We start from the raw sequence: 26,127 nt of genomic DNA, 5'->3' as shown, positions 1-26,127 counted from the left end.
GGTAATAGAATTGTTGCAATACGCGAGGAGGTGAATGTGGTACATTATTAATCTTATGTAACAAAAAACGCTAAACGATCGGCGGCTAATCTTTGTTCGAGACTGACTGTTAATAGCATTGCGAAATACACCAAAGTAGTAAGACTATTACTAATGTAGAAAGAAATTACTTGGCTCTTTTTTTTTATAAAGAATATTAGCCATGTTAAATGACAAATATTCCCCTTTCCTCTCCAATTAAGCGTCAGGCTTGTGCTAGGAGTAGGTACGACAATAGTGCAACGGGCGGGGTTTGAACCGTCGACCTTTCGGTTTTCAGTCCACTCCTATACCGGTTGAGCTATTGAGGCTTTAGGTCTTTAGAGTCAAAGGTGTGTGTTGACTGCCAATCCGCACTTGTCCAGAGTGGCGGACTATGGTCTCATCATCATCATGATCAACCCATCACCGGATCGCTACAGAGCGCTGGTCTCCTCTCAGAGTGAGAAGGGTTTTGGCCATAGTCTACCACGCTGGCCATGTGCGGATTGGTAGACTTCACCACACACCTTTGAGAACATTATGGAGAACTCTTAGGCATGCAGGTTTCCTCACGATGTTTTCCTTCACCGTTAAAGCAAGTGATATTTAATTAATTAAATATATCAACTCTTGCTAGCAAATTAAGCTCTGCCGCTTACGCTGTTAGAAAGATTCGGCAGTTAACTGACGTGGAAACCGCAAAGATAGTATATTTTGCTTACTTCCATAGTATTATGTATTATGGAATCTTAATATGGGGTAAAGCGGCAGATATTGGGAGAATTTTTGTATTACTAAAAAGGGCAATACGCGCAATTTATAACTTAAGACCACGCGATTCCCTTCGAGAGAAATTTAAGGAAATAGATATCCTTACTGTAGCCTCTCAATATATTTATGATAACATAATTTTTGTAAGACAAAATATTCTTAGTTACAAGAAAATTGGTGATCTACACAATAGGCTAACTAGAAACAGAGACAAACTTGCAGCTCCTGCCTTCCGCCTCAGGAAAGTCCAAAAGTCATTTGTGGGTATGGGTATTACCTTTTATAATAAAATCCCGCAAACTATTTTGGACTTACCTTTGCACAAGTTTAAAAAATCTATTAAAAATATGCTCCTGAAAAAAGCATATTACACAATTGAAGATTATCTAAATGATAAAAGAGCGTGGATTTGACCTGCAGCTCGTTCCAGCAACGCACAAGACTGCAAATACTATTTTATACATGGCATAATTTTGTACCTATATCAAATATTTGAAAAGAGCAACCGCCGAGTTTCTTGCTGGTTCTTCTCGGCAGGAAAGGCATTCCGAACCAGTGGTAGATGCATCCGACTATTCGTAAGCACTTGTAAAAGTTTATACGAATAAAAAAAGATTTTCATTTCATTTCATTTCATTTCATTTCATTTTCATTTCATTTCATTTCAAAAGATTTTCATTTCATTTTCATTTAAAACGCACATAAATCCGAAAAGTTAGAGGTGCGTGCCCGGGATCGAACCTCCTTAAAAAAGTAAATCATATTTAACTGTAATCTAATAATATATAATAATTGATACTGTTACATATAATGTTATATGAGTCCTCATTACCCAGTGTGAAGTCGGCACCGAAAGCCATATAAGCGACGGATCGCAGCCGGCCTGCGCATACGCAAGCCCCGAGTAAAAGCTGCGCGAGTGACTGCTCATATAAACAAATCATAATATATTAAGCAGTATATATTAATAAATTATATATTAATATAATTGTGCAGTGATTGTGGGTGATCATGAAGTTCGCGGTTAGTTTTTATTGAAATTGAAATTGAAATTGAAATTGAAAATTGAAATGAAATTGAAAGTGTTTATCCTACTTTAATATTACAAATGCGAAAATGTGTGTGTTTGTTGGTTTGTCCAACAATCATACCGAACGGAGCAATCCCGAAAAACCGGCCAAGTGCGAGTCAGGCTCGCACACTGAGGGTTCCGTACTACAGTCGTATTTTTTCGACATTATGCACGATAATTCAAAAACTATGATGCATAAAAATAAAGAAAAATCTGTTTTAGAATGTACAGGTCAAGACCTTTCATATGATACCCCACTTGATATAGTCACTCACTTCGAAAGTTGAAAATACTAATTATTAGTTCATGACCACAATTATTTTTTTTGTGATTTAACCCTAAATTCACGGTTTTCAGATTTTTCCCCAAATGTCAGCTATAAGATCTACCTACCTGCCAAATTTCATGAGTCTAGGTCAACGGGAAGTACCCTGTAGGTTTCTTGACAGACTGACTGACAGACAACAAACTGATCCTATTATGGTTCCTTTTGAGGTACGGAACCCTAAAAAACTAAATCCACGAGGATAGAGTCGCGGGCATAAGCTATTTTTTTTAAAGAATATTAGCCAAGTTCATCATGCTGACTAATTGTTCCCCTCCAACGAAACGTAAAGCTTGTGCTAGGAGTAGGTACGACAATAGTGCAACGGGCGGGGATTTGAACCGCCAACTTTTCGGATTGCAGTCCGCTCCTTTGACCGCTGAGCTATCGAGGCTCAGAATATATTATCTGGAACGTGTTTCCAGACGTGTGACTTTGTTATTACAACTTAGGGGTGGTTCCGACTTCAATTTAATTGTTTGAACTTTTGATGACTGACTGAACTTTGGAATTTCTAATTTATGTTAGTTAGTTTCCTCATGGAGCACGTTATATGAGTATAACCCAGATCGTTCTGCAAATGACTCTACTAGGGTATTTTAACTTTTAGGATAACATGTTTGTGATAACTAGCGCCTTTACTCTTTAGTACATTTAATTATTCTACTAAGGGCGTCACCTTCCGGCAACTTTTCCCACCATGATGGGTTGTAGGAGTCCGTACCTCTCGTGCCCGTGGGAACTCTTAGAATTTCCGGGATAAAAGTAGCCTATGTCCAGGTCCAGTGTCTCCAAGTCTTTATGTATACCCATGCAAAAATCACGTCAATCCGTTGCACCTTTGCGACGTGATTGAAGGACAAACTAACAAACCAACAAACAAACTCACTTTTGCATTTATAACCAGGGTACTGATTTGAATTAGCTTTCTTTTAATAATCACAAGCAAACTCTTTGTTTTCCTAGGATAAAAATTGTAAATTACTAGATGTTGCCCGTGGCTTTACAAGTTTATACGCGTGAATTTCAATTTTAAAAAATCCCTTGGGAACTTTCCGTTACAAAAAGTAGCCTCTGTCCGTTGTGTGTGTCAAACCCTTAAACGAGCTTTAAAAACCCCTGGGAACTCTTGAATTTTTTGGGATAAAAAGTAGCCTGAGTCCGTACTCGGGATACAAGCTATCTATTATAGTATGTAGTATTTTGTCAAAATTGGTTAAGTGGATAGACTGTGAAAACCTAGCAGACAGACAAACTTTCTCATTTATAATAATAATTATTGTGTACTCTTAGTATGGACTAATCAAGTTAATACGTTGTATTAGGTGGGGCTCCTTCTTGTGGCGGCGGTCAGCCATGCCACCAAAGCGGAAACGAAAAATAAAAAAGAAGAGAAAACCGACAAGAGAGAATTGACGGAAGGAAACGCCGGCTTTCAAAAGAGGGCACCCATCATACCAACAGGTATCTATCATATTTACTGTCTCAATCCATTTTCTTTTTAACCTAATTAAAACAAAACTGGTCAAGTGCGAGTCGGACTAGCACACGAAGGGTTCCGTATCATCGTACAAGATATAACTTTAAAATTTGTAATGTCATTTTGAAATTCACCATCTTGGTTTTTCATTATTTTTGATAGCGGCAAAAGAAATACACTCCTTGTGAAATTTTTAATTCTATCTATTATGGTTCATGCGATACAGCCCATTGACAGACAGACGGACGGACAGACGGACCGACATTGAAGGCATAGTAATAGAATCACGTTGGCACTCCCCTCCGTATGGAACCCTAAAAAAGGCGAAAAGTTCTCAATTTGATTTGTACTTTTTTGGGCCCACAAGGGCCCACAGTAAAAATTAAAAAATGTTTTCCTTGACCGTTAAAACAAGTGCTAATACTTAATTGCTTAAAATGCACATTACTTAACTCCGAAAAGTTAGAGGTGCATGCCTGTATCGAGCCTCTCGAAAAGGCCGACGCGACGTCTTGCCCGCTAGGCTATCACAGTTTTTTTTTTCGTTTTTACATGCTTATTCGATTCATTGATCCAAAATAAGGCATTTTCATATTCCTTAATTTCTTTCTCGTTCTATGCATCTTATCATTTTTTCCTTGATTTTTACTACAATTAATAATTTTATTTTCAGCGTCGTCAAGTCTCGGCGGCGGAATAGAATACGCCGACTCCAACAATGCATTACCTGACAAATCTCCGACACAAGTGAGTTAATAAAAGTACTTATTAAAATACGGCAAAGCCAAAAGGCAGGGTTGAGTTTAGCAGTCAATAGGTATATGTGTATGTTTGTAACTTGTACTTGTGTGTTCCACGGTTCCACCGTAGCGCCTAAACTACTGGGCCGATTTTGGTGAATGGTGGTGTCAATCGATTCGTTATTATAGTCCGGGTGAGATCGCTATCGTATCGAGTGGAGTTTCAAATTTAAGAGGAGAAAGTTCATAAATATAAATATAGATATGCTACAACATTAAAATATACCAAGCGACAGAAAAACAATTTTAATATAATATTTCAGCGTTCATTAAAAGGTTGTTTTTGTATTAACTTTTATTTAATTGTATTACACAATCTAAGATTATGTAAATGACAAAAGAGCGTGGATTTGACCTGCAGCCAGCCTGCAGCTCGCTCCAGCAATGCGCGGGGCCTGCAATTACTTTTATACACGCCATGATATTGCATATCAAATCTTTGAAAAGCCGAGTTTCTTGATGTTTCTTCTCGGTAGCGGTAGGAAAGGCATTCCGAACCAGTGGTAGATGCATTTGTTGATTCAAAAGTACTTGTAAAAGTTTAATTGAATAAAAAATATTCTCATTCTATTGACAATAACATACCACCTTCAAAACTAAGTTTAACATATATTTAAATATATAAAACGAAAAGGTGACTGACTGACTGACTGCCTGATCTATGAACGCACAGCTCAAACTACTGAACGGATCAGGCTGGGCATGCAGATAGTTATTGTGACGTAAGCCTCCGCTAAGAAAGGATTTTTGAAAATTCAACCCCTAAAGAGGTGAAATAGGGGTTTCAAATTTTGTAGTTCAGGCGGAGGAAGCCACGAGCATAAGCTAGTTAATAATAAACATTATACTTAGTTAAATAATGAAGTAACTCTCCCAAACTGGGCCTTCAACTTCTATTGTTGTACCTACTAGGTATATTTATTTTTATGTTACTTTGTTAGCTTAGGTCAAGGCGATTCATTTAAAACCACTTTAATTAATTCCGGTCTAATCCTAATTAGAATCAAAACTTCTCATTTATTTTTGAAAGTTTTTCTTAGTTTTTTAATTGAGACATACCATAGGTCCGTTTAATAATTTGGTAATGAGTTGCTTGACAGATTCGATAGTTCCAATAAGTTTAACTGCCGTACTAAGAGTCGCTAATCGTTACTTAAGATTGAGTTAAAACGAGACAGATTTATGTGAGATTTACATAGCTCAGTCTCGTTTAAACTAAACTTAAGTAACGATTAAGCGACTCTGAGTAGGTACTGGATCCAGCGGCTCCCTGCGACTCTTGTGATGTCGTCCGTCCACCAAGTGGGGGGTCTTCCAACGCTGCGTCTTCCGGTGCGAGGTCGCCATTCTAGCACCTTGGAACCCCATTACGTCTATCAGTTGTACGAACTATGTGCCCTGCCTGGTTGCGAAGCTGAAGTGGCAATCACTTCAGCTTCGCAACCCGCTTTGACCGTTTGGATGTGTACAGATATAATTAAAGCCGGTTGGACATGTGACATAGAACCTACATAGAACAGGAAAATGTTACATACTCTGATGTAACGCACGTATATGGACCACGCGTTACATCGCGTCCGCTTTTCCACTCAAACGACAAGTTTTCGATATAAAGAACAAGTTGACCAGGTTTAAATAACTCACCTACTATGTTTATAATATATGTGTCGTATGAATATGTAAAATTATCCGAAACTTTATATAACATGTCTTGTTGTGTTACATAGGTAAATGTCAATTACGCTAAACGGGCTAGAAATCAAAAACAAAAAGTTTTAAATAGAAATAGAATAGAAATGTTTTTCATTTAAATAAACTTTTGAATCGTCAAATGCACTATCACTGCTGGTTTCGAAAGCCTTTCCTAATAAGAAAAACTAGCAAGAAACGCGGCGGTTGCTCTTTTCAAAGATCAGATTTATAGTAATATTATGCCAAGTATAATTGGTACATTTCCATCCAGGCTGTAAATAAAGTTATTTACGACCGAGCATTGGAAGAACGTGGCGAAGCAGAGTATAAAGCGGTATTAAGTCCTTTTAAACTAAACTTCGGTCAAAACTTGTACATAATAGTAGGTATAGGGCTTTTCTCTCATTTGGGAGGAAACAATAAATGAATGAATTCAAGAAAAAACAGGTGCTTCAGGCTTTCAACATGTCACCTTTGGTACCGAAAAAAGTAAGTCACAGAAGCGATCATTATGTAGCTTCTTTGACGAAAGTTTTTATGTTGATTACAAATAACATTGATAATGACAAGCGCTCGATGTATCGGATTATCGATTATTGAATTTTCAACTTTAATAAAAATAACGCTGTCCCGCCGTCGCGTCGCGTCGTTATGTCATTTCGTTTATTTTCCACCGACAGCATAGTTTATTAAGTTTATCGGAATGGAGTGAATGCGAGTAAATTCGATAAATTACTCGCTCACTCGCTCCCTCCGTTTAGGGTCGCCATCTTATAAAAAAATTTGGAATATCTCGATTCTCACCTCCCAAGAAAAATTCAGGTATGAATATGAGATAATGCGGGATATAAATTAAAATAACTACGTGAAAATGCGGTCGATTACGAATCGACTTGCAAAAAACTCAGTTTAATATCTTCTTATTAAAATTAAAAAGTATTGAATTGCACAACTCATGACTAAGTTCCGAAAGCAGGTCTAAGCGTTCCAGGAACCAGTCTAAAAGTCCCAATTTTTTGTAGCTAATGTTTTTTATACCTTAGAGTAGAGTTATCATAAAAATCCATGACATAAATCACGCACAGATCCCGAAAGTCGGACTATCGTCTAAAATTTTCCGGAAAATGTCGTAAGCCTACCGCCCCAAGCTCTCGCTCGAATCGACTTGCAAAAGCCCTTAGTTTAAAACTTGTAATTAAAATAAAAAAGTGTTAAACTGCACAACTCATAGCCAAGCTCCGCAAGCTGTTCTAAAACTTTTTCTTAAACTTTTACTTACTGTCCTGGCGTCTCTCTTCTCGCTTTTTTATGACCCGGTGTGGTATTAATGACTCCAACATGAATGAGGTTGACTTACAAAAATCCTTAGTTTAACAATATATCTAGTTAAAACAAAAGAAACATTGAGCTGCACAACTTGCCTAGGTTCCAGAAGTCGATCACAAAAAGCCAGTATTTTTTTGTATTTATAGCTTACCTTTTTTCTTAGCTTCCTCGTAGCTTTAGTTTTAAATTAAAATTTTAACCATCAGTAAGCGTAAAATTTTACCTATTCTAAATAAATAATTTGAGTTTGAGTTTGAGCTTATACTTATACTTTAAAATAGAGTTACAATACAGATCTATGATCAATATAATTTATGGTGGCTACGGGTCCGAAAAGTCAATCCCCTAAAATTTTTGGAAAAACGTGGTTAACCTACCGCCCCGGGCACCCGCTCGGCCAGCGTGAAATAATCTGCGAAATTTTATGACCCGGTGTGGGATATAGATTGAAATAACTGCATGAAAATGCTGTCGGTCTGTCAGTGGACTTTTTGGCTTGGTTGTTTTGTGACCCGCTGATATTGTCAGTGGCTATTCAGTGAAATGTTACCTTTTTGGCTTTACAGGCTTTTGTCGTGACGTTTGATTTTTTAATGCTTTTATAGTCAAAGAGATTTTTGTGAAGAATACTAAATACTAGACATGACGTGTCCGCTATAGCTTAACTTAACTGAAAACCGCTGCCGTGCCTATAGCGTACCGTAGCGTTATTGTCGTGGCTAGCAACGGTTTTCAGCTAACATCTATGACGAACCACCTGACAACGCAACACTGCCAACTGGCAACTGATAATGCATTGTTTGGTTTTTTGGTAACTAAAAACGCAATAATTATGCCTTCTCTTTCTTTCTTTCACTGAAAGCTGAGAAGGAGCGGTTATTGGCTACCGGCTTAGTAACTAAGAACTTGATAAACCAAAGCCGACCTTATCTCTATTACGCTAAGGCTTAACTGTACAAGTACTTGTCCATTACACTTTGATCTATCAATTTTATTACAGTTAGCCTTAGAGTAATAGAGATAAGGTCCTCTTTGGTTTTTCAATCGTCGTGAAATGTTTTTGATTAACTGGACTGTGGCAAACTATCCGTGCAGGCGTCCACATAGTTTGACCTATGTCAATGATCATTATAATTAAACTTTGCTGCTATGAACTTAAGGTTGTGATTAGGTACTTCACGATATTCATGAAAGTAAAATTGGTTTTATTTTAGTGAAATATGCGCGCGCTAGCTATACAGACGGTATTGATACGGCAGCTAGCTTAGTTACTACTACGGAAACCGCTGCGCTTTGCGCATATTAAATTAGTTGAAACACAACTCTGATACCGATATTCGGCAACGGTTATCAATATTGGTATTGAAACTAAATACCTATTGATTAACCGTTGCCAGAAATAGCCAATAACGCCCATCTTTACTAAATACGTATAAACATGAATTAATAATCCATACTAATATTATAAATGCGAAAGTGTGTCTGTCTGGGTGCTAGCTTTTCACGGCCAAGCAGTTTAACCGATTTTGATGAAATTCGGTACAGAGTTAGCTTACATCCCGGGGAAGGAAATAGGCCGGAAAATCAAAGAGAGAAAGTATATTTATTTCAATTCCTTAGGTATCTACAAGCTTTGAAAAACTCTTAAGAGTATCTATCCTTTAAAACATAAATTTTCTAATGCTAACATAATTCTTTTGGAAATTTCATGGACTACTCGATAACATGGATGCCACCCTTAAAAGTACACTAGAACAAATTCTAAATTTAACTTTTGATGAGCACTCCTGGAACCAAGCAACTTTACCGGTCAAGTACGGTGGCATCGGCGTGAGGAAAATTTCCAGTGTAGCTCTTCCGGCTTTTCTGTCCTCTGTGCATAGTATAAAAGAGCTTAGCTCTCAAATTCTCAAATCCAATTCATCATTGACCTATGCCACAGAGGCCCTAGAGAGTTGGAAGGTCAGATGTCCCAATGTCGACATCCCGAAGGAACGTACTACACAAAAACTTTGGGATTTGCCATTGGTTCAACTGACACATACGAATTTGGTTCAAAATCTTACAAGTGACAGAGATCGTGCCAGGCTTCTAGCATTATCCGAAAAGGAATCTGGGTATTGGCTGCATGCCTTGCCATCAAAAAATCTCGGCACACTTTTAGATAACGAAAGTTTTCGTGTGGCTCTAGGTCTCAGATTGGGAACACCACTGTGCCATCAGCACAGATGTCCGTGTGGAAAAGAGGTTGATAAATTTGGAATCCACGGACTCTCTTGCCAAAGGAGCTCCGGTAGGCTGTTTAGGCATGGCTCTCTTAACGATACAATTAAAAGAGCTCTTGCCACCATAAATATTCCTGCGCTCATTGAGCCGGCAGGGATTAGTCGGGATGATGGCAAGAGACCTGATGGATTGACGCTGGTTCCCTGGGAACGGGGACGGGCGCTAATGTGGGACGCAACTTGCGTTGACACATTGGCCCCGTGTCATATCAGGAAGACAGCATCAAGACCGGGAGCCGCAGCAGAAACAGCTGAAAACGGCAAGCGGCGCAAGTATGCCTCTCTTATAGAGAGTTACATTTTTGTGCCGTTTGCCGTGGAGACCCTGGGGCCATGGAGTCTTAGTGCTAAAAATTTTTTACGAGACATTTCACCGCGATTAATAGCCTCAACTGGTGACAGAAGGGCTGGCTCATTTTTTGCGCAGCGGATCAGCCTAGCTGTCCAGCGCGGAAATGCAGCCAGTATTCTTGGCACCATTCCACGCGGTCATGATTTATATAGTAATTAGATAAGGCTAGCTTTAAGTTTTATTGTATTAAAAAAAAAAAAAAAAAAAAAAAAAAAAATTCTATTGAAACATCTGATTAAATGAAACACTGTACAACACAGCAAATTGAGTTACACTAGACCTATAGAACTCAAAAACATTATATTATGTAAGTTAGGTGTGTAATTCTGTAGGCGGTTCTGTGACAAATAAAATTTAAAAAAAAAAGTAGATAACTCTATAATATAATATAACTGTACAAATACTTTATATTATTGGTTCGCCAGCTCTTGTACTTACTATTAAATCTGAATCACCCATTAGTTATTAACACGAAGGCTAAAAAGGCGATAATGTAATATATAACATGTACCCTTTTCCGGCGGGAAACAAGTTCGATCTAATGACAACCGAGCTGCACTTTACGTAAGTGATCATGATGCAACTGGGTAAGGCGCGACCCACACTGCCGCCGAGCTAGCTCAGACAGCTCAACCAAAAACTGGTCAAGTGTGGCAAAACATGCATAAGGTAGAGTTCCGTAGCTTTCTTCTTCTTTTTTATTTTTTTTATTTTTTTTGCAACACTTACATCTAGCTTTACAGGCTTATTCCTAATACGCTAGTGTAACATAATATGTACTTCATAAAAAAAAAATTATATCTAATGTAACATTTTGAAAAATACCTATATACCTACTTATTATTAATTACTACCACAGCCTGAAGACTGACCTAACATTTAAAATTAATACATATAAACCTAAACTAACATTCAAAAGAATTACTTACGAACCTAATATAATTATTTATTACTATCATAACATATAGACCACATCGCAGTCCTTGTGAGTTCACTCAGAGTTCTTCCTGGGTTTTTTCGGCACCGCCACCAATCTATGGGCCCAATCGCGGGAGAGCGCCCGTTCGGTACTTGCTCGTGACGTTTTCCCGGGGCGCCTTCTTGACTCCCTACAAATTATTTCATGTCTCCTCCTTGTCCCTTATGCTCACTTTCAAACCGAAACGTTGACGGTTCAAACCCCACCCGTTGCACTATTGTCGTACTCCTGTCGCACCAGCTTAACACTTAGTTAGGAGGAGAAAGGGGAATATTAGTCATCATTGGCTAATATTCTTAAAAATAAAAAGTAAAAATCAAAATGGCCGCTATGAAAATTTAAAAAAAATGACAGTGGCAGTATGGTACGTAACTCTTCGTCTGCGAGTCCAACTCGCACTTGGCTGCTTTGTTACTAAAATCACACATACAAGAACATCTTAGCTTTCTGACTTTGTTGTAAGCTCTTCCCAGATCTGGGTGCGTTTAACCCTCATAGCTTTAAAAAGTTTTAAGTTTACGTAATTAATTATCACCTCTTACAAATCCAACAATTGACTATCAAAAAATGTAAATAAAACCTACTTTGAATAAATTATTTGAATTTGACTTTCGCATAAGTGAACGTGGAACGTAGAACTGTGGAGTTAGTTTTGACCGTTGGCTGTGGGTTGGACGGCTAGTGTTCGAGCGTGGAGGTGCTCATCAAATGAAAGTGAAGTGTCTATAGATGAGATGGTATCTGGCTAATAGGTAGTTATTATAAGGTAGATGATTACATTCAGATAGCTTGTCTCTCATGACTCGGTGACGTGGGAGATCTAGCGAGCTATCAATTTAGACCACATCCGTATTTTATAATTAGTGAATTGCGGTCGAACTAAAGCTCAATTAACTCGGTACTTAGTAGGTTCTCTGATTAAATCCATACTCCATACTAATATTATAAATGCGAAAGTGTGTCTGTCTGTTTGTCTGTATGTCTGTCTGTCTGTCCGCCAGCTTTTCACGGCCCAACCATTCAACCGATTTTAATGAAATTTGGTACAGAGTTAGCTTATAGGTACATCCCGGAGACAGAATCATGAAATTTTTCAGAAAGGTAGGTCTTATAGCACATATGAGGGAAAAAAATTGAAAACTGCGAATTTGTGATTACATCACAAGAAAAAAGTGTTCATGAACAAATATTGCTACTTTCAAAGTAAGATTACTATACCAAGTGGGGTACCATATAAAAGACCTTTACTTGTACTACATTCCAAAACAGATTTTTATTTATTTTTAGGCATAATAATTTTTGATTTATCGCGCAAAATGTCGATAAAATACGATTGTAGTACGGAACCCTCAGTGCGCCCTCACTCGCACTTGGCCAATTTTTTTTCATCAAAACTCATTTCAATTCTCAAGTAGGTAATTTATAAATTCACGCCTAATAATAATGCTCTGGAAAATTTAAACCAACCCATAAGAACTTGTCAAGAAAACTTGGAGGCCATCACAAAAAGCGCGAGCGTAATGACCGTATTATGCAGACGAAGCCAGCTGTAAAACATAGCGCGCAATAAAACACCACACTCAGACAAAAAGATAATTAACAAGGAACAATTAGAGCTAGACTGGAGTGGAGTGGACTGGAGGCACGAATTTAAATAACAAATGACTGCAGAAATAAAAGTGACTAAATAAAAGGGGAAGCTAATAGGTTTGAGAATTTCAGTCTGGTTTGGTTTGGAACATAGTTTTTTTATTTGATGACTAGCTGATTGCCAGGCTTCGTTCAGAGGGAATGTCTAAAATCTATCCTTTTTAGGATTCCGTAATAAATTCCGGCTATATTCTGAAATAAAAAAATATATTCCCGATCAAAAACTAAAAAAAGCCGATCAAAAATGAGAGTTGGACACGCACGCGTAGGGTTCCGTACCGTCGTACTACACAGATTACGTACTTTTTAATATTTTTTAAATTTACATGGCAGCTATTTTGAAATTTTTATCATTTGTTTTTATGAGTAGGTATACAGTTATACACTCTGTGTGCCCTCTGACAGACAGACAGACGGACGGACTGACGGACAGCGAAGGCAGTAACAGGGTCCCGTTGGCAACCTTCTACTACTTATTAAGAGTGATACGACATGATATTTCTCATACTTATTCACTAACTCAATAGTTAGTAGGTACAATACTCAACTGAGTTTTAATAAGTATACTTAATATAGGTATGTTATTCTCTACTTATTTTATCTTCAACTTTATATAACTTCATCTTTAACTTTTCACCCAACTAGTTTAAATTAATTCCCGGAGGATAATTTACCTTAAAATTATCGTATTTATTGCGACGTAATTTTCATTCGCGCCTCGCAAGTTGCTCCGCGATGAATGACGCGAGCCGCGCTAAACGACGGGTCTCGCGAAATTAAACGGGTCTTTGTAAATTCTAAATAGGTCTCGCGACTGGCTGACTGACTGAAGTGGTTCCAAATTCCAATAGTGTTCAGTCAGTTTTTATTATGCATAGCCGCAACATGGCCACAACAGTCATCTTCTTTTTATTAACCGGCTTAAAAAAGGAGGAGGTTTTCAATTCGTCGGGATCTTTGTTTTTTATATTTGGCGCAGTCGGTAGAAAGGTCGAGTTATCTAAGTAAACGAACTACCTATAGGTATTTACCGTTACTACAATGGATTTAATCGGGTTCAAAGCGAACTTTATGTTTGTTCATCAAACACGAAACTATGGTCTTCGCTTAAACGCTGGAAATCACTGCTAGAAGCCTAGTAAGTAGGTTATCGTTTTGGAACCATGGTGTACCTACTCCCCGGGAACTTTCTGTGAATCTAGTTCCTGCCAGGAATCGGGGTCTGATTATTCGTGTTCGTATTTTAAACTTACTAAGCAGGTTGTGAAATTCAATCCTGGCAATAGAACATTTTGTTGATTTGAGGTGCTTCTTTCATGAAATAATTATATCATTTGACTTCTTCAGGAGTGGGCAGTAACTAGTAACTACATCTTCTCATTATATTATAACAGACTAGCTTATTCCCCCCATAACAAACCCCTATTTCACCCCCTTAGGGGTTGAATTTTCAAAAATCCTTTCTTAGCGGATGCCTACGGTAATAATAGCTATATGCGTGCCTTTCAGCCCAATCCGTCCAGTAGTTTGAGCTGTGCGTTGATAGATCAGTCAGTCAGACAGTCAATCCTTTTATATGTTTAGATAAAGAAAGAATATAATAGAATAAAGAAAAAAGAAAAAAAGAAAAAACTTTTGTTTCTAAAAGCTATGCCACACATTACCATTTATACGTACGGCGAGTGATTACGTAAAACTTTGCAGTAGCAACAGCAACGCGACAGCAGTAGCAATCCGCCAGTTCATTTGCTGTCTCTCTTCTTCTTCTTATTTTGTGTCTATTGCTGTCTCTCTCTAGCCGGACATTTGACAGCAATGATCGCAAGATTTACGCCTTGTTGTCGCAAGCCTGTCGCGAGATACGTAGGTTGTGCCGGCTCCTCTTATACTTGAGCGTCAAAGTCAAAAGACCTCAAGTAGAAGCGCCGGAATAAACTGTGGCACAAACCCGGAAAAATACATAATAAAAAAATACTAAACCAAAATAAATACTTAACAAAAAATTAAAAATACTTTAATCCGTATGTAATTGTAATCAAAGAGAATTAAAGAGTTCCTGTGGCACATGTGACAGTGATATATCGTTGCCAAGATCGCGATTTATCTTTGGTTTTTCGTTTCGGTTGTTTGGCTTTCCACAGACGTAATCTGATTTACGTTAAACGATATACATTTTAAACACAAAAAAGAAATTCCTCACGATTTTATTAACTGACTATAAAAAACCGGCCAAGTGCGTGGCGGGCCACGCGCAGTGTAGGGTTCCGTACTCAAAAGTTTGCTGGGTCAGCTAGTATAACAATAAATCAATCTAAATTCTTAACTAAATGAAACGAATAGGATTACGATCAATCACAAATACAATAGATACAATAAAACTATAATATACATTAATATGCAACTCATAATATCTACGTACAATAACAGATGTAACTCCTTAACCTGTGAACCCTACTTAGCCACGATAGTTTTCCTTTAAAATTGACGTTATTGTGTTTCGACTCTCGAATTCTAGAAACGTTCGTGAGACGTAAAATCTTATACTAAGCGTACAGGTTCGAACGTCTAAAAACGTACTGTACCCGTAGTACAAGATTTTACGTTTCACCAAACGAAACCAAATTCGAGAGTCGAAATACTTCCGCGTTACAGTAAACTGGATCTTAAATGCCTTGTTTTAAAGCTCAAGTTTGTCTACACTTCTACAGCCAGCGCTCCAACTCCAACAAGCGAAAACATTGCGAAATTAAAATCAGTGGCATTGAATATTTGACTTCAATTCAAGGCTGTTTAGGTCCATTTTACTGTAACGCGGAAGTATTTCGACTCTCGAATTTGGTTTCGTTTGGTGAGACGTAAAATCTTGTACGACGGGTACTGGAATTTAAATGAACGGATGTGATTGAAAAGGCAACATAGTTCCGGAATAACAGTACGCCAATAGCATCATAGGATCAACATACCCGTTAGCTATACAATCCAATCAAACAATCCAATACAATCGAGCAAAGCCTAGCTAAATACTAAATCGCTCGGAGCTCGGAGCTGAGGCTTTATTAGTGCACTGATAACTATTGTTGCTCCTAATCTCAACCCCGATTGCCTGCATTGAACTATCGAAAATTATTGCGAACTTATTATAACTAGTAATCATCATCATCTTCATGATCAACACATCGCCCCGCGCCGGCCTAGTGGTTAAGAAGACCTCTTACTTTTCTGAATTATAAATACAGGGTGTAACCAGAATGTAGGCAAAAACGAAGACAAAATAGTACAGTAGGGCGATTGTCTAAAACCTGCATCAATCATTATTACAATCTCAATTGTTCTGATTGGCTGAATTTGTGCGATTCTTGTTGCAACAATGCATTGTGGCCAATAGTGAGCGAGCATTAACCAATCAGAGATGATTGCGATCGTGACATTGTAGCTGTCAAACAACCGCGGTAGGGCCATTGTTGATTACAGATATTATGATACCACAAATAAAACGCGAAAAAAACAACAAATCCGATATATTGCAAATAAACCATCTGACTGACGCTAGAGGTCAACGAACTTTGCTTAAGTAGGCCACTCGGTTTTGCACGCACTCGGTTTTATACATTTCGGATTTGAAAAATACAAAATCACTAAAACTACAAAATGGGGCAAATGGTTATTGGTATTGGATTGTGTTTAGGTAGTACAACAATAACGCTAAGTTTTTGATAGCGTTCTGGTTACACCCTGTATTAACAAATAATAACTGGCTGGACTCACGTGATTAGTCGAAGCCATCGATGGTCGAAGCACAGTTTTTTGTAAAACTGTGATTGAAGTAAGAACGACTAGTTTGTAACCCATTCGGAGACCTTTTTCAAAGGGCCTCTCCTCGCGACGCATTTTTCTAAGCTATGGGCGTTTTAATAAATTAAACGGTGAAGGGAGAAAAGCTGCATGTTCCCCATGTTCTCTAGGGTGTGTGTGTGTGTATGTGTGTGTGTGTGTGCCTGTGTGTGTGTGTGTGTGTGTGTGTGTGATGGGTGTATGTATGTGTGTATGTGTCACTCTGCGAGGAGAGAGAGTAGTGAACCGGGGCGCAACGATAGGTTGATTACCATGATGATGAAGTCGCGGTAATAAGCTAGTAATCTTCCAAACATCAGAACCACAGATTTAAACCACAGCATAGCTCTGTACCTGGTTAATTTGCAATCGTGTAATCGCTAGATACAGGGTGTAACCAGAACGATAGCAAAATCTTAAACGATCCAATACCAATAACCATTTGCCTCATTTCGTAGTTTTAGTGATATCGCATTTTTCAACCCCGCAATGTATAGCGTGCAAAACTCGGGTTAATGCCCCGCCTATGACATGGCATTGACTCCAAATGGCCTACTTATGCAACATTCGTTGATCTCTAGCATCAGTCAGATGTTCTATTTGCAATATAATGTCGTGAACTTTTACAAAATATAGGTTTTTTTTCGGATTTTTTCGCGTTTTTTTTTGGTGTTATCATATCAGTAATCATCAGTAGTATCACCTGCCTTCGTTTTCCAGCGTTCTGGTTACACCCTGTATATACCCAGAAGGTACCCACAGGTGTTCAGAGCTGACCACAATCGCTAATCCTACAATATAAGATAGAAGATAAGTGCGAAGATAGATTAGCTACCCGGCGATAATTACTATACGATCATTTCGAACTAATTACATCTTCTACAATATCCTGGTGTGGTATCTGGTGGTGCTGGAAGGGTTAAAAGGGGGCGCTCCATCTTAGGCTGCATTATAACTTCCCACCAGGTCCAAGCGTGAGTCTATAAATTTAAAAAAAAGTGAAAATAGAACCGAAAGAAGTGAAATATTTATAATTGAACACTCAACTAGCTCCTATTCAAAAAACTGACGATTAGGACGCAACCAAAAGTCATGGCTGATTTTTGAAACTTTGTGATGGACTCTCCCCTAGAATAATAAATACTGGGATTCCAACATCAATGGACTCTCCCATTTCCTTATGTTACGCTCAAATTGTCACATCAATGAAATGCGCACTTTTCTGCATCTAATTAAATTGCCTTGTCTTAATCTGACGTTTCGAGTTAATCCCTAAATCCCCTCCTGGGCTCCCCTACCATTAGAATTTTTTAGCTAAGTAAGCTTGCTCCTTGCAACTTCAGTGTACAAACAAAACTATAATTTTCAAGAAAAACCAACACCCTTAACTAACTCAGTAGCACTTTGTTTACATTTTATTTCGTGTAAAAACTTTGACAGTACGCTCTAAATAGCTTTGGCTAACTTTAGTTTATATTTCCACTTAAGCGTCGGGTTCCGTCGCAAAAAGGTTTACAAAGTTTTGCATTGAAAGAAGCGCCGGTTTTTAGGGTTCCATACCCAAAGGGAAGGGTAACGGGACCCTATTTAACACCGAAATTCATAGTCAAGATAGGGGCTTTAGAGGTCGATTTGGAAGACATACACAGCCACACAAATTAAACGCGACGCGTGCGCTAACTGACTCCCTTTATAAAGGACCCCGGATGGGTTCGAAACTAGTCGGGCTAACGTCGACTGGATACGTGAGTATAGCCGTTGAAATAATGGAAATCACTCACAATAGTTTAAACTCTAAAACAACCACACAATGTTGAATATGACACATGTCGTTTGTATCATCCTCTAAAGAAGCCCCTATCTTGTCAATGAATTCCAGTGTAAGCCTCTACTGTCCGTCCGTCTGTCCGTCTGTCTGTCTGTCGACGGGCTATCTCTTATACCGTATAGGTAGAGAATGTATTTCTATTGCCACTATAACAAAAAATAATAAAAATCTCAAAATTGCCGCCATGCAAATTACAAAAAAATTATTAAAAAGTATTATTTCTTGTATGATGGTACGGAACCCTTCTAATGCGAGTCCACTCGCACTTGACCGGTTTTTCAAAATGTCGTTAGCCGGGAGACGTGATCCGGGGCGCAGTTCGCATTGCCTGATATCCTGGAAAGAAAGAAAAAAGCTTTTTTGTCTTAACTTTCCTTAAATAGAAAGTCAGTTTTAGGCAATTGGCACACAAATCACGGAGCGGGCGGGAAGGCTTGGCCCAAAAACCCCCAAAAAAGGAGCGTAATATTTTTAGGGTATACGTATATACATTTATTTATTCCAACGTAACTTCTGAATACCTTAGCAGACTTGGATGAGTGGGGTATCATTAGAAAATATTATTTTTTCATTATATAAGCTGATGCCCACGACTTCGTACACGTGGATTTAGGTTTTTAAAAATCCCGTGGGAACTCTTTGATTTTCCGGGATAAAAAGTAGCCTATGTCACTCTCAAGGTCTCAAACTATACCCATACAAAAGATCAAGTCAATCCGTTTCTCCGTTGCGACGCGATTGAAGGACAAACTAACAAACGAACACACTTTCGCATTTATGATATGGGTGGTGATTAGGGTGGTGATAGTTGACTATCATCATCGTGAACATCCCACTACTGGGCATGGGTCTCCTCTCAGGATGAGAAGGGTTTAGGCAATAGTTAACTACAGTGGCCCAGTGTATAATACTTAAGACACCTTTGAGAACATTATGGCGAAATCTCAGGCATGCAGGTTTCCTCGTGATGTTGTTCTTCACCGTTAAAGCAAGTGATATTTAATTGTCAAAAACTTACTCCGCAATTTAAAAGATTCTAAAGTTATATCTTTTCGTTTCAGCAAATCTACGCGTCACCGGTGCCTCAGTTCTCGAAGGTGTCTGATCTGCTGAGTGGACAGGCCCCTTCGTACCAGGCCGCTATCGCCAACCACCTGTACTCGCCCGTCTCCATCTACCAGTCCAGGGTAAGCCTCAGTTCTCGAAGGTGTCTGATCTGCTGAGTGGACAGGCCCCTTCGTACCAGGCCGCTATCGCCAACCACCTGTACTCGCCCGTCTCCATCTACCAGTCCAGGGTAAGCCTCAGTTCTCGAAGGTGTCTGATCTGCTGAGTGGACAGGCCCCTTCGTACCAGGCCGCTATCGCCAACCACCTGTACTCGCCCGTCTCCATCTACCAGTCCAGGGTAAGCCTCAGTTCTCGAAGGTGTCTGATCTGCTGAGTGGACAGGCCCCTTCGTACCAGGCCGCTATCGCCAACCACCTGTACTCGCCCGTCTCCATCTACCAGTCCAGGGTAAGCCTCAGTTCTCGAAGGTGTCTGATCTGCTGAGTGGACAGGCCCCTTCGTACCAGGCCGCTATCGCCAACCACCTGTACTCGCCCGTCTCCATCTACCAGTCCAGGGTAAGCCTCAGTTCTCGAAGGTGTCTGATCTGCTGAGTGGACAGGCCTCTTCGTACCAGGCCGCTATCGCCAACCACCTGTACTCGCCCGTCTCCATCTACCAGTCCAGGGTAAGCCTCAGTTCTCGAAGGTGTCTGATCTGCTGAGTGGACAGGCCCCTTCGTACCAGGCCGCTATCGCCAACCACCTGTACTCGCCCGTCCCCATCTACCAGTCCAGGGTAAGCCTCAGTTCTCGAAGGTGTCTGATCTGCTGAGTGGACAGGCCCCTTCGTACCAGGCCGCTATCGCCAACCACCTGTACTCGCCCGTCTCCATCTACCAGTCCAGGGTAAGCCTCAGTTCTCGAAGGTGTCTGATCTGCTGAGTGGACAGGCCCCTTCGTACCAGGCCGCTATCGCCGACCACCTGTACTGGCCCGTCTCTATCTACCAGTCCAGGGTAAGCCTCAGTTCTCGAAGGTGTCTGATCTGCTGAGTGGACAGGCCCCTTCGTACCAGGCCGCTATCGCCGACCACCTGTACGGGCCCGTCTCTATCTACCAGTCCAGGGTAAGCCTCAGTTCTCAAAGGTGTCTGATCTGCTGAGTGGACAGGCCCCTTCGTGCCAGGCCGCTATCGCCGACCACCTGTACGGGCCCGTCTCTATCTACCAGTCCAGGGTAAGCCTCAGTTCTCAAAGGTGTCTGATCTGCTGAGTGGACAGGCCCCTTCGTACCAGGCCGCTATCGCCGACCACCTGTACTGGCCCGTCTCTATCTACCAGTCCAGGGTAAGCCTCAGTTCTCGAAGGTGTCTGATCTGCTGAGTGGACAGGCCCCTTCGTACCAGGCCGCTATCGCCGACCACCTGTACGGGCCCGTCTCTATATACCAGTCCAGGGTAAGCCTCAGTTCTCAAAGGTGTCTGATCTGCTGATTGGACAGGCCCCTTCGTACCAGGCCGCTATCGCCGACCACCTGTACGGGCCCGTCTCTATCTACCAGTCCAGGGTAAGCCTCAGTTCTCAAAGGTGTCTGATCTGCTGAGTGGACAGGCCCCTTCGTACCAGGCCGCTATCGCCGACCACCTGTACGGGCCCGTCTCTATCTACCAGTCCAGGGTAAGCCTCAGTTCTCAAAGGTGTCTGATCTGCTGAGTGGACAGGCCCCTTCGTACCAGGCCGCTATCGCCGACCACCTGTACTCGCCCGTCTCTATCTACCAGTCCAGGGTAAGCCTCAGTTCTCGAAGGTGTCTGATCTGCTGAGTGGACAGGCCCCTTCGTACCAGGCCGCTATCGCCAACCACCTGTACTCGCCCGTCTCCATCTACCAGTCCAGGGTAAGGAATCTGATAAACCTATAATCTTCCCAACCAACCTTTAGGATATCAAACTCATGTGTAGGTACGTAGACACAATTTCATATGGGAATTATTCATAAATTCCATTGTATTCTGTTGGTTCTGAAGACTATAGTATAGAGTATTAATTTACTGAAAAGTAGATTTACATTTAGATTTAATTATTATTGAAGTTAATTTATTCTCAAAAATGCAGAGTTCACAATTTCATTCGTAAACTCTTCATCCGAAAAAAACACAAATTATCTAACTATAGCCTTTCTAACCATAGAACTATCTAACTAAAGCCCCAGGGCCCAAACGCAGCATGGCTTTTTCTTTAATTATACTTAAATCGTATTTTTTTCATTTCCAGTTTGGACAACCAACAACCTACGAAGTATCAGCCCCAGTGCCCTCAAACCTGGCCTACGCCGAGCACAGGCTGTCACTACCTTCACCAAATGCCCTACAATACAACACAAAACCCCAGAAGCTAGTTAAACCAAACTACGCCCAACCTCAAGTCCTCGTTCAACAAACATACGAACAAAACTTGGCTCCTTTACAAGTCACTGCAAGTCCTCTCCAGCAAGTCCAATATAACCAAGTTCCTCAATTGTATGGCAATCAACAATTGCAGTATGTCCAGCAGCCGCACCAGCTGCAAGCCGTCACATACCGCCAGGAACATCTCCAAGGCAGGAATCACCTACAGCCGGAGCAAAGAGATTTGAAAAATCATCCGACACCTTCGCAGGTTTTGGAAAAACAAGTCATTCAGCAGGTGTGCTACTTACCTTATATCTTAAAGCCTTTCCTCTTATTTTTTTACAATTAAAAGCGGTACAAAGTAGCCTGTTTTCCGTAATGCAAGCCATATCCGTGCCAGTTCCAATAATGTTTCAATAATAGTAATAGGAATTCTCTTTATCGCCTATCTCGTGGGGATTGTGGTGAATCTTGCCTTATTGCCTGTCTACATTATGAAGGGAACCACTGTGCAAAATTTCTAGGTTGGGTTTGGATTGGGCATTTATGAGTTTGTCAGTCAATCAGGATTATTTTATGTTGTTAAGTTTAAACTGTGCTGGATGGAAATGTAATACTTACACATTATTCTCCTCTTCTTACAGGTAATCAATGATAAACAGCAAAATGCTCTCAGCTATGCCAGATTTAGCGTCAACCAACCAACGGCAACGCCTTCTTACGACCACAATCAGTTGCAGCAAACTCATCAGCAACCACTGGCGCAGGCTCAACTTCAAGCTCAACAATATCAACAACCTCAACAGTTGATTCACCAACAATATCAACAACCTCAACAGTTGATTCGCCCACAGCAATATCAACAACCTCAACAGTTAATTCAACCTCAACAAGAACAGTATCAATCACAGCCTCTACAAATTAGTTATCAACTACAACACCCCACTCAACAGTTACCTCAAATACAATACCAAGGTCAACAACAAGTTGCTCATCAACAAGTACAACCGCAATTACAGTATCAACCTCAACAATCGCAAGTACAGTACCAAGAACAACCGCAGTTCGTATATCAACAGTTGCAAGAACAGGCGTTGCAACAGCAAAGCTTGTCTCTACCTCAACAGAGTCAAGATCAACTTCAGTCTCAGTACCAAATCCAACCAACACATCAACCGTACCAACAACCACAGTTATTTAACGTTGAAAAATCCGAATCGATACTGTCGAAGCAATCTATCCCTGAAAGACAAAGTTACTTCAAACAAGCGTCGATTGTTCAACCCAACTTGAGCTCAAACCAACCTCAAGTCCAAAGTTTGGGTCACCAAGGTTTGCCCGCCGCTTCGCCAACTTTCCCACCAATACAATATTTTGGAAAATTCGCCCATTCGCTCTTCGGTGACTACCAACATTAACTCTGCTGTTTGATAAGAATTTATTAAAATCTTCAATGACTGAGTACCTTCTCCAAAATCCTACTTAATTTAATAATTTGTAGAAAAATATTTTTATAAGACAACGTAAATAATTACCTATTTATTAAAATGCTAACATTTCTATTTTTTTTGTAAATACTATAAGAAGTGCCAAAAAAGTTATTTAAAAGATCGCCTATTTTATACTTTAGCACTTGTACCTAACATGGTACTTATTTGTTAATATAAATATTAAAAGTATACTTTTGCAAGCACTTAAAATATACTTATCTGTAACTGTAAGAAACATAGAAGTTATAGAAACTACAAATATATCTAGCGATTATAATCATAATAACTATAAAAACATTATAAAATAAGAATACTTACAAATACTTCGATCTGTGATGTTGTACCTACTTTACATGCTTATTACCTGTTTCTTTTATAAAATATTTAAAAATAATAGCAAGTGTTTCTTTTTTTATTAGAAATTTAATTTTGGGCAAAATAAGATGAGCACAAGATTTTATTAGTTTGTCTTTCAATCACGCCGCAACGGAGCAACGGATCGGAGACATAGGCTACTTTTTATCCCGGAAAATCAAAAAGTTCCCATGGGATTTTAAAAACGTAAATCGCGGGCATCTAGCTGATGCCCGCGTATTACAATAAAACCTTATCAAATTACAATACATGTCAGTCCATATACCATTATGTAAGTAGAGACCAGCAAATAAATAAATGAAATGAAAGAGGATTTTCGCAAGTTTAATCAAACAAATGAATGCGAATGTAAATAAGTAGATACATAGTTGTACAAATGAACACTTCCACATTCTTGTACATATACTGTTCGATCCCGAACTGAAATAAAACAAGATAACTCGCCCATCCGCCTTTTCATTTTGCTTCTTCATGCTCCGACTGAACGGGCTAGTTTACTCGCCTCACTTAGGTATATCCTTTTTTATTTAAAAAAATGTAACTTACTGAAAAATCCTATTACAATGTAAAGGGTAATTTTTTTTTTATTTTTTTTTATTCAGATACAAGTTAGCCCTTGACTGCAGTCTCATAATTTGAATAAAAAGAAAGGTTGGGAATGAGTTGCTCAACAGCTTTGTGTTAGTTCTGTAAGTTTAAGTGATTTTGTAAAGTGGTGATAGTAAAAAGAATACCCGGCTGAGTTTGTTGTGGGCTCTTCTCATACCTGGGCGCGTTTGGAACCCTCGTAGCTTTAGTTTTAGGTACGTAGTAATTATCCCCGCTAAATCATTATACAAATTAACAATTTTGACAATCAGTAAGCGTTTTACCTATTCTGAATAAATAATTTGAGTTTGAGTTAGAGTTGAGTTTATTCAGATACAAGCTAGCCCTTGACTGCAATCTCACCTAGTGGTAAGTGATGATGCAGTCTAAGATGGAAGCGGGCTAACCTGGAAAGTGCATGGCAGTTTTCATTAAACCCATGCCCCTTTGGTTTCTACACTGGTAGCAACTAGCCACGGCCGAAGCCTCCCACCAGACCAGACCAGGCAGTAAGAAATTATAAAATTCGAACCCTTGCCAGGGATCGAACCTGGTGGGACCTCCCACTGATCCTAACCACTAATATTGAATATTGTAGGTATAGAAGCAGGCGTTACTTTGCGAAAACCTATGATATTCAAGGAACCAAAAGCAGAGTGAACTAGAGTGAGGGAACTCTCAGTTTGATCCTAAATTGACAATATGTCAAACATTAAGCTATGACACACCGGAATACAACTAAACCTCTTTTAACTCTCTATAAAAGTCCATTTTTAGGGTCCCGTACCCGAAGGGTGCCAAGGGGACCCTATTACTAAAGATCCGCTGTTCGTCCGTCTGTCCATCCGTATGTCTGTCAGCGGGCTGTATCTCGTGAACTGCACTATTACGGTTATAACAACAAATACTAAAAATTTCAAAATAGCCGCCATGAAAATTGAAAAAAAATTAAAATGTGTTATCTGTTGTACGATCATACGGAACCTTTCGTGTGCGAGTCTGACTCGCACTTGACCGATTTTTATGGCGATATGTGTTCCAAAAGGCCTTAAAAACTACGTCTATTTATTTTTTTATATAAAAATGAAAGATATTCTTTAGTGAATTACGAGAACCAAAACACGATTGGCATAATTTGGCACGATACAAAAAATCGCGAAGTTTCCCCAAAATATGCATTTTTTACACGACCATTAGGAGAAAACCCAGTTTTATTGGATTGTTACAAAAACAATTTCAATAAAATTTCGTATTTACGTTTAATGTTTAATACACTAAAGGGATTACGGTATTATTTTATGGTAACAGAGCACATCAAATTTTTGAATATAAATATTTATAAAAAGCGTGTAACGTGCTCGGGCGGCCCAAACTTTTCCATACATTTCGCCTTTGTGATACCATTTCGCCTTAAATACCTTATCAATTTGTACAAGTTGCTTATAATAAAATTATCTAAACGCAGCACAGTGAGAGGGGTAAACTCAAAATATTCGAATGCTAATTGCGCGACCCTCCTTGTAACAATGCCGTACGAAATTGTCTCGTATCTCATATCGTGTAGAACATTATGCCATGCTTATTTACAAGTTTAAAAAATCTATTAAAAATATGCTCATGAAAAAAGCATATTACACAATTGAAGATTATCTAAATGATAAAAGAGCGTGGATTTGACCTGCAGCTCGTTCCAGCAACGCACAAGACTGCAAATACTATTTTATACATGGCATAATCTTGTACCTGTATCAAATATTTGAAAAGAGCTACCGCCGAGTTTCTTGCTGGTTCTTCTCGGTAGGAAAGGCATTCCGAACCAGTGG

The 26,127-nt window shown here is 39.5% G+C and overlaps 1 protein-coding gene across 1 annotated transcript; it reads left to right on the top strand.

Annotated features, from left to right (window-relative positions):
- The first annotated feature begins 1,701 nt into the window (after nt 1-1,701).
- LOC117989720 (putative uncharacterized protein DDB_G0271606) lies at nt 1,702-23,371 on the top strand. Its single transcript, XM_069504043.1, has 6 exons — nt 1,702-1,815; nt 3,515-3,653; nt 4,343-4,416; nt 19,474-19,599; nt 21,736-22,146; nt 22,496-23,371. The coding sequence occupies exons 1-6, from the start codon at nt 1,804-1,806 to the stop codon at nt 23,267-23,269; spliced, it is 1,536 nt and encodes a 511-aa protein (XP_069360144.1). The 5' UTR covers nt 1,702-1,803; the 3' UTR covers nt 23,270-23,371.
- Nucleotides 23,372-26,127: the final 2,756 nt, after the last annotated feature.

This window comes from Maniola hyperantus, chromosome 16 (assembly GCF_902806685.2).
Source record: "Maniola hyperantus chromosome 16, iAphHyp1.2, whole genome shotgun sequence".
In the NCBI taxonomy this organism is placed as follows: Eukaryota; Metazoa; Arthropoda; class Insecta; order Lepidoptera; family Nymphalidae; genus Maniola; species Maniola hyperantus.
The sequence above is the reverse complement of the archived record's forward strand: the minus strand, read 5'-3'. Positions and strand labels throughout refer to the sequence as shown.

Excerpts from the sequence above, each read along its gene's own strand:
- LOC117989720 (XM_069504043.1), top strand. Across the intron at positions 3,654-4,342 it reads GGCACCCATCATACCAACAG|CGTCGTCAAGTCTCGGCGGC; the intron begins GTATCTATCATA and ends TTTTATTTTCAG. Across the intron at positions 4,417-19,473 it reads CTGACAAATCTCCGACACAA|CAAATCTACGCGTCACCGGT; the intron begins GTGAGTTAATAA and ends TTTTCGTTTCAG.